At 43.2% G+C, this 9714-nt stretch overlaps 1 protein-coding gene across 2 annotated transcripts; it reads right to left on the reverse strand.

The window, feature by feature from the left end:
• Positions 1-745: 745 nt before the first annotated feature.
• On the reverse strand, positions 746-8587 carry LOC104371306 (myosin regulatory light chain 2, smooth muscle minor isoform). 2 transcript variants are annotated; one of them, XM_086609221.1, is made up of 4 exons: positions 8554-8587; positions 3849-4046; positions 3518-3679; positions 746-2430 (listed from the first exon to the last, which is right to left on the reverse strand). In XM_086609221.1, the coding sequence occupies exons 2-4, from the start codon at positions 4030-4032 to the stop codon at positions 2258-2260; spliced, it is 519 nt and encodes a 172-aa protein (XP_086465347.1). In that variant the 5' UTR covers positions 4033-4046; positions 8554-8587; the 3' UTR covers positions 746-2257. The 2 variants fall into 2 exon arrangements, with proteins under 2 accessions (XP_086465347.1, XP_009986193.2); XM_009987891.2 differs by lacking the exon at positions 8554-8587 and adding an exon at positions 5646-5790.
• Between the last annotated feature and the right edge of the window lie 1127 nt (positions 8588-9714).

The raw sequence follows: 9714 nt of genomic DNA on the forward strand, positions 1-9714 counted from the left end.
AACACAGCACACACACACAATGTGACAAAGCAAAGGAACAAGCAGCTACATCCCAGTTTCAGGTAGCTGTTCAAAAGTTGAGAGGAGCAGTACAGAAAATTTTGAAGTGCACAATTTCCTCTCAAGGAGGATACCGGATTCTCTTTTATGGAACTCATATTTAGGATTTAAAAATCACTCCTTCAAAACTTATTTCCAGCAAGAAAAATCCAACTTACTTGTCTGCCAATTACTCAGTGTAACTAACATAACAGCACCTAAAATTTAATGAAAAGACAAGATCAGGAAAAGAATAGTTTGGAGACCCAGTGTTCATAACAGAAGAAAACTGATCCTCTGAATCTTACACCACTTAGATGGTCAAAGGGAAAAAGTAATCAAGACAGCCTAACACCTATCCTTAATGCAGGCTGCTTGCATGTACTTTGCCATATGGATGTTGTAGGTGAAAGCTTCCATACTTGCTTGTAAGCTGCCTTTCAAAAAAAAAAAAAAAAATCAGCCCTTGCTACAACCTCGCAGGCATCCCCTGTAGAAATGCCTCAGCAACCATACTGAAGAGCACTAAGATAGTTTAAAACCAAACTTTTGAGAACAGGAGCAGGTGTGGCAGTCTGAAGTAGTATGTAGCCAAGAACATGGCATACATAGGAGAAAAAGAAAAATTGAGCCTAAGTTCCAGTTAGCAGATAGCACACAAAAGTGGGAAAAGAATAGCTGAAAACTCAGTTTATTTAAACCCAGAAGTAGAATAAGGCACCTAGGAATTAAAAAAAAAAGTATACCTGAATGTACTTTGTCAAGTTAACCTATTTACACAGCTAAATACAGAATATCTTCATAACTGCCATACTAGGGACAGAAGCAAGATGAAGTAACCAAGCTTTTGTGCTACCACATGGGACATGAGACAAACCCTCCTCACAGCTTACGCTGTCCCAGCTTTTACACACCCTTTAGCAAAAGTAAAATTCCTATTCCTTGGGACCTTTTTTGAAGTCATGTCCAGTAGCTCAGGGCATGGTTTCTGGGTAAGAGGATTATCACTTAAACTGATAAATATGTAGGTAAAATAAAATTCCCCTGATGCTTTTTAGCTTGCAGGAGCCAAGAGAATGGGACACATGGAAGGACAAAGTCATGCTAAGAACTAAGAGAACAACCTTCCTCTTTTCTTGGTATTTGAGACAACATCAGCAGCAGAGCTGTTCTTGAATGCATGATTCCTGCTTGCTTAAAAGCCATCTTATCAATGCAGCCGAGGAAAACATATGATCCTTTAAAACATGAGACAGACTTTAGCATGTACAGGCTTTTGCCAAGTTAATTTTCAGAACAACTCTTCTCACACTCCCACAGGCAAATGCATTAGTGGCAGAACACTAAAGCTTTATGTAGGTTTTCTGGCCATATATTGCTGTTAATTAGTGCCAGCACAAACACTGTAGCTCAAAGAGATTCCTTTCCACAAGCTTCCTTCAGCAGAAAGGAAAAAAAAAAAAGCCTAATTCCCACTTATTGCCAGCATAAGAATTTAGCAAACAAGAACGCAACTTTGACATGAAAATATTGCTAATATCCTATCAGTATTAAAAGGAAATAAGAGTTGGGCATGGTATCTCCTTAAGAATAATAGATGTTCTTTGCTGGCCTTTAGGCAACTGTAACAAACTTCCTTAAGCATTTCTCTGGCTAGCTACTTACACCAGTCAGACCCCACTTCAAAAAGCTGAGGTACAAGATTTGTACAGCTATGTTTTAAAGACACCAGCTCACGCTGCTAGGAGCATTTCAGAACTGCATGACATCAAACCAAACATTACAAAAATGAGTTTTCCAGCTTGTTTGCAACTGCAAATAAAATACAGTTAACACCTGCATTTGTAAATGCATATTAGAAATGTCATTCTTCAGAAAAGAATTTGAGGTATTTTATCTATATAGCAATCTTTATTTCAAAGTGTCATTTATTACAAAAATGTAAAAATCCAGCTAAACCAGTAACATTGAGATTATTTTCCTGGACTATCAAAGTCCAGGGATCTTTGTCCCCATATCCTTTTCCTCACAATATTTTTCCCTCTTCCAGTCTGATTACACAGGTGCAAATGTGCCTAAATGGCCTGGAATAGATAAATACATTGAGAAAGGCAAAAGCTGTAAAGCTAAATGCATGCAACAGGTTCTATCAGGAATAAACCCTCAAAAATAAACATAAGTGTAAAGTAGAGATATCTGCAGGTATCTGGAGCTTTGCTCAGTCATCCTTGTCTTTAGCGCCATGTTTCAGGATGCGCGTGAACTCAATGTAGTTGAAATTCCCCTTTTTGTCGATGGGTGCCTCTCTGTACAGCTCATCTACCTCTTCATCTGTGAACCTGTCTCCCATCGTCGTCAGCAGCTCCCGCAGGTAGTCTTCTTGGATGAACCCTAGAACGAGATGTACAGAGAGAAACACAAAAAAGGAGTTTTTACATTTATCTGCTAATCAACGGATAATAATTTATTTTTTTGAACTCTGTTTCAATTAAAGATACCTACAGTCTTTGTTGCCAAATGAAAACAAAGCCATTAAAGCCTATTACTATAATTGCCAAATAATTACAAGCATTGAATCAAGTTGAGCCCATTAGTTAATTTGCATGGTCTCACTACTTCAAGTGAAGGCCATTTTTGTTATTTGCCTATGTTGTTTCAAAGAATATACATATTTGTCAGTGTACATATGGGACCTTCTTCCCAACAGCAGGGCTATACTCCCAGTAGTACTGAGATCCTTCTAACAACTGTGTATTTTACACAAAGGGGAACCGTTTGTCTTAAACATTCCTAATTAAAATCACTTAAAAAAAAAAAAGGATGAAACTTGACAACCAATGTTCAACAAGTACAGAAAACACCGGGAAATCTGAAATATTTCAAAGACTTTAAACTGATCTTAAATGAGTGACAAAACTCAGATTTACTCGACTGGTTGCAAAGAACATGTTTTTGGCATTGTTTATGAAACAAGCAGCCTTATACAACTTGTCATTCCTTCTATCAGCACTCTTGTAAGCCACGTAAGGTTTTTCCTTGTATTCATTTTCTTCTCCTTTAAGTGCAGCTTAACAGAGGGAAAGTGGATACAAGTTGCTGACAGCAAACAAGTTCTTCATAAAAGCACAACAGCTTTGAAAGCAAGGATCCCCTTAGAAAAGTTGCCCTGGTGCTGAATTTTAAGTTAGGAAAGTTTTAAGACCCTAGCTCCTAATCAACAACTTTTTTTACTTTCTCCTGTCTTGAATAGCAGAACTGAAGTGCTAGAAGTTTGGGATTTTAAGTTTTACAGTGTTTGAAAAGGTACTTCCAGCTGATGAGGATACAGGCATGATTTTAGTTTGCTGAAATCATAATTTTCAGAGCCAAAAAACACATTGCCACTTCTATGAATACAAGTATTTATTGTTACAAAAGTATTTATTGTTGCAAAAGTAAGTAGGAGTAATACACGTACACTGTTATTTAACCCCCATACCTGTTGCTTCTTCGTCAAAGCAAGCAAAAGCATTCCTGATTACATCTTCCGGATCAGTGCCATTTAACTTCTCACCAAACATTGTGAGGAACATTGTGAAGTTTATGGGGCCTGGAGCCTCATTCATCATGGCATCTAGGTATTCATCCGTTGGATTCTTTCCTACAAATCAAGGGATACATATCCGGTTTAGCTTTCAAACTAAAACAAAAAGTCAGCTGAATAGCAGCATACAAACTGAGACACCTCTCATAAGCTGTCCCAAACTCAATTGTTCTAACTATAACAGTGCCTTTTTGTTTGGCAAGCAGAAACAGAAAAGTGACATTACCAAGGGAGGCAAGCATGTCGTGCAAGTCCTCTTTGTCAATGAAGCCATCCCTGTTCTGGTCGATCATGTTGAAGGCCTCCTTGAATTCCTGAATCTGCGACTGATCGAACATTGCAAATACATTGGAAGTGGCGCGCTGAGGGCGCTTCTTGGTGGTCTTCGTCTTTGCCCTTTTGCTCGACATGGTGGCTGTTGGTTCTAGGAAGACAGAAACATATCCAAGATTTAGCCTTATTAAATCAGATCACAAGTCCTTGGGGGAGGGATGGATAAAGGAATATCAAATTCCATGTTACAAACAAATAACCCAAAACACACATTTATTTTAACATCTTCTGCTCCGTTTTCTTTCATTCAGACTTCACTTGCTATTAAGCATAATGCCTTTCAGGATTCAGGGACTGGCACTGTAGACCAATAGCAGGCTATGTTAAAAACCAAATCAAATCATAGTTCTTGAAATCAAACTCACACAGTGAGTACTGCATTGCTGATTCAACACTATCTGCAGCTTCTGCAAATTAAGATGACTACATACCTCGCAGTTTAGGAGGCACTGCTGACCTACCACATGGAAGGTTACGGACTGCTAACCTAGCATAGTATGTAGTGGTTAAATTAAGTAGTATGCTAAGGTCACATTTGAGAGAGGAAAAAAAAAACAACAAATTTTAGGCTCTGGCTTTCAAAAGAGCAGTAGGTCTCAGGACACAGAGTGACCCTGATGAAACCTAATGTTTTTGTCAAGATTGTTGAATTGTACTGGGGCTGGGATAAAGATATGCCAAAGACCTCCTACTAGAGTTCTTTCAAAGTCAACTAGAGGATTGTGCGTGTTAGAAAGGACACTCACGTATGTTGCTATTCTCTTTTGCAGCGGAACTATTACACAATACATATGCAAATGCAAGCATACTCTTTTTAAAATAAATTAATGACATAATAGTTCTAAAAATTTGAAGATTGTTTCTTTTAAGTCATCAACTTTTTAAAACATTTATGTATTCGCATAGTCTTTATATAGTTCCATGTATCACAAATACACTAATTTAATCGTTTCCCTTGAGCTGTCAAATGAATAAATAAACTCAGTAGTTTACATGTTATAACACTAATATAATCAGAGTAGAAGTGAGGCTTTCAAGTTAACTGCTTCTATTTACCTGGGAAGATACATTTAGTGTTCGACTATGGTTGATGGTACAAGCATGAAAAGCTGAGTCATTCACTGAAATGCAAACACAAAGACCTCAGCATTGCTATTGGGTCAAAGCAAGGCAGACCCTGTTTAATGTTGTTTCTAAGAGTCTTGTACACCTCTTTGCTTTAGTTTTATCTAATGCAAGCAATCCATGTTGCTATCTTCCCTTACTAAGCCCAGACCAAATGTTATGCAAGCCAGGTTCCTTTCATCCTTGGTTTTGAAATTTACAGGAAGCACTTGCAGCAAGTCCTGAAAGAGGACAAATTCAAGCTTCACCTGTAGTGAAAATTTCAAAATGTTGTCATTCTCATGACTAAGTATTAATTTTATAACTTAGAAAAGTATCTAGTCAGAAATGCAATTCTAATCAGAGTCACAGCACAGTTCTAACAGTTTCTCAGACAGTTTGCTCAAAGTTACTATAATTTCTGTTAGACTCCTGAAAAGCAAGACTGAAGTTACTAACTTGGATGCTTCCTTAAAAAAAGGGAGTGAAATTAAGCAAAGTAACTCCCTTACAGGTCAATCAATTCAATATTCAGGCAAAAGCAGTTAGGTTTTCTGGTTTTAATTAAAGAAAAGACCTTAATTACCTTGCTTTGTATCAGATACATGACATGCTGTACCAAGCATCTGGATCATAAAAGGATATTCCATGGTTACGTCCTTCTCAGTCTGTCTACAACGAGTGCTACTGATTTCCCCTGCTAATTCCACACTTTTAAATCCTACGTGCATATACAACGTTCTTCTGACGTATAAAAAAAACCCATTATGTCTCCAACTAAAAATAGCCTATGAAATGCAACTGCGCATCATTTAACAACGCTGAAGTTCTCCTCATTGCATTCACTAACCACAGGCTATCTGAGATGCCTGGCCTCCAACAACACTGCAACAAATAAATATGAACTCCTGACATCTCAGTATTTATGAAGACAGCTGACAATAAAGGTAGTTTGCTTTCAAGCTGCAGTCAAGTGTTGTGCATAACTTCAGTCTTTTTCTTACCTCAGTAAAAACTCTCATCCAAGTTAAACTCTGAATTATTGATTAAGAGTTCCACTACCCAAAATAGAGACAAACAGTACCTGCTAATAACTGTTCTCTGAAACAATTCATATAGTTTTCATGGTACGGCCTATTCAAAGTAAACCAAAATGTTTACTTCGCATGCGCTGCAAGGCGGTGCTCCCAGCAAGCCACTACCTGCAATTTTCTCACGTACGATTCTATCCTAATCAAGAGGAGGTAACAAAAGCAGACTACTGCCAACTGTAGCTCCACATGGACAGCTTTTTAAGTCTGCTCAGAAGCCTGCCATATGATAACATCGTACCAGAGAGAGAAGACTAAATATTTGCCAATGCTTGTGCTACTATTTTCTAAGTTTCTCTCAACCAGGCTTGGGAGGCAGCTGCAGAGAATACAGAAGGCACAACTCCTTCACTTCAAGGGACCTGTCAGCCTGCATACAGATCCCACAAGGCTGTGCTATATCTGAAAGGCTGCACTCAGCTCTGGGAAACACTATTAGAAAGAAGGTGATAAATCAGAACATGTTCAGAAAAACAAATCTCTGGTTAACTGGACTGATGTCAATTTATGATGAAAAAGTTCCAAGTGTTTACACTTAGTGTTATCTCTGTGTACAACAGTGAATGAAGTAACGAGCCAGAATTAGCCTTATTTGAGTAAAGCATCAGACCTACTAATTTTAGAGAAAATAGGATTTCATCTGATAAATCCACCTGACCATTTCTTTAGGAAAAAAAAAAATCATGCTTTTATAATTGAAATAGGTGAAGTATAGGCTGAAACCAGAAGAATTACAGTAGATAAAAAGTATAAATACTTCACATTACATTGTACAAGTCATAACAGGCAGGTTTAGTCTCTGTTAATACTATGATGCACTGAATGGTCTGGGCCATGTTTTGGAAACTGTTCAAGAAACTTCTAATGTAAAGTCGTGCCTGTATAACTTAGCATAAGATACTTCCGAAAACACAGCCTTTAGTTAGGAAGGGTTTCACATATTAAAAAAATGAATAAATTGCACCCACTGGACTAACGAGGTAGTAACGCTGTGCCATCTGTGCTGCTTGTACATTTACATTCATTTGCTTAGTCCAGCAAGAGCAATGGATATCAAACTACAGAAGCACAGAAAGTCATCTTATGGTCCTTACCTCTGGGAAAGAGATAAACCTTAGAAGGAGACAAAACTGAGCAACTAAACAGCTTGAGCCAGACAATAAGATATGAAACCCACTAACAGTGGTACAAGTTTGATCTGTTTACTGGCAGTGACCAAAAGTTACATTCCAGAGAACAGCCTCATGTTTCAACAGTGGTTTTGTGACAACTGTGAATATCTATCACTCAAAATCAAAAAAAAACACTCAACCAGAAAAACCCCAAGAATCAACCACAACACAAAAACACACATCTACGTAAAATTTAGTTCTCAATTTTTTAACACTGCCAGGTATTTGGGAACTTTATTAACTAAGATATAATGGTCACCTTCTCTTAAATCATCAAATTCAACAGTCAACCTCAAACCTAAATCCTGAGTTCTGTTCCTGTAATCAGTTACAGCATCAGGTACCACCACTCATCCATCATAGTCTAGGTGGCAGCAGGAAGAGATGATGAAACCAAGGCACTTCAGCAGATCTCTAGCGAAGCTCAATAAAGAGCAGATTACATTTCCGAAAAAAAAGTACCCTATGCAATCTCATCTAGTCTTGAGAGCTATCTTAATATGCTTCTCATTAATAAGTTTTCCTAAACCCTTGTACAGGAGTCAAGTCTGCCTAAAAATCTAGTTTTTGTGACTCAACAAAGCCTCTACCTGCGAGTTTGAGAGTGCAAACCACTATAAACTGTCCGTAACAGCTTTGTCGCAGCCATAATTTTCTCAAAACTCGAGCACGAAGGGATGGGCTCACGACCTCTCCTGCTATCTCAACCTCTTCCAACCGCAGGAGCTTTCACACTGCCCCTTCCGCCGCTCTAGCAACGGCGAAGAAACGGCTGGAGCGAGTCGAGGTGGCCGGAAGGCAGCTGATCCCTCCCGACAGGATGCTTGTGCCGAGGGGCGCCGCCGCCCGTGCCCGCGGTCACAACGCACCGCCCGGCGCACGGGGGAGGCCTCCGCCCGCCGCCACGCCAGCATCCCCCCACACACACTCCAGCCCCGGTCGCGCAGGGCCGCTCCCCGCCAAAGAGGAGCCGCGGGGCCCGCGCCACGCACGGCTCCGGCCGGGTCGGGCCCGGCAGCAGCGAAGCGAGGGCAGCTGCCCCTAAGACAGGTGACGCCGCAAGCGACCCCCGGCCCGCCGCCGGCCGGGCCCCTCAGGCGGCCCGGCCCCGACCCGACCCGACCCGCGCACTGTCCCCGGCCCGGCGCGCGCCCCCCATCCTCCCTCCAGCTCCAGACCCCGCAGGCCGTCGCCGGACCCCGCCACCGAGCGCTGGGGCAGCCCCCCTTACCTGGCGGCTGCGGGAGAGGGTCCTGGTCCGAGCGCGGCGGGGAGCGGCGGCGGCAACAACGGCACTTCCGGAGAGCGAGCGGACACCGCCCCGCCGGCGCGGAGGCAGGAAGGCGTGGGCGCGACCATCCGCGCGGAGAGGCGGGGGGGGGCGGGGGGAGGTGGCGACGAAGCTCGTCGCTTCGGCGGCAAGGCGCCACAAACCGTGCCAAGGGGGCTCACGACACGACTGCCGTTTCTTTTCCGTGGTCTCTACCCCTCCCGGGGAGAACGAGGTCAAGGCCTCGGCCCCGGCCTCCCGCCCGTCCCCCCCCGGCAGAGCGGAGCCTTGGTGCGGCGCGGTGCGGTCACCGCATTCCAGGGGCGGGGGGCGGAGGGAGCGCCGCGTCTGCCCTTGTAAGGCAACGGCGGGAGTTTCCTGCTCGCCCGGCCCGGCGGCGGCGGCGGGCGGGGCGAGGCGAGGCGGGGCCTTATCTGCTGGTCCCGCTCCGCGGCCGGGCGCGGTTCCCGCGAGCAGGGTGTCCCCTCCCTTCCCCTGCCCGGGTCTGCCGCGCCGGTGCCGGGCTGCGCAGGAGCCGCGCGTTCTTCCCGCCTTCCATCACCGCACACCCGCTGCAAAACTGCCTTTCCCAACGGCCTGTACCGCCTCTCCACGGAGCTCTTTTTACTTAGAGTTGCAATTGTCTCATGAGGCGTCACAGACCTCGGCTGTTCCCGTTTTCTGACAAAAAATTAAAATATTCCCTGTTGTCTTTGAATATCCAGGATGGCGTGGCAGTGCGGGGCAGCCGGTAACCAACCCGTAACCAACCCGACAAAATATAAGTATATAATATAAATATAAAATACGCGTTCTGTCGTGCTGTCCTGTGTTCTCAGGAGGCGCTGCTGCGTGCCGCAACAAAGGATGGAGCTGTCACCGCTGGAAGGTTGTTTTTGCCAAGTGAATCACCTGTCTGCCTTGGGTTCAGAGGCGGTGAGCAGGGCGGCGTGTCCGGCCTGCTTTCCTAAGAAAAAGGGCTTATGCCCGTTTGTTGCCTGTATGTCGTCCCTCCTTGGGATAATTTTTAGCCACTGCGGCCAACGCTGGCAGGCGTAACAGGCAGCCGGAGGCCTCAGGTGTGTTCAGTTCTCACATAGTTTGTGAAAATGGTGATAGATT

The sequence above is a fragment of the Tauraco erythrolophus genome, chromosome 3 (genome assembly GCF_009769465.1).
Source record: "Tauraco erythrolophus isolate bTauEry1 chromosome 3, bTauEry1.pri, whole genome shotgun sequence".
NCBI lineage: Eukaryota > Metazoa > Chordata > Aves > Musophagiformes > Musophagidae > Tauraco > Tauraco erythrolophus.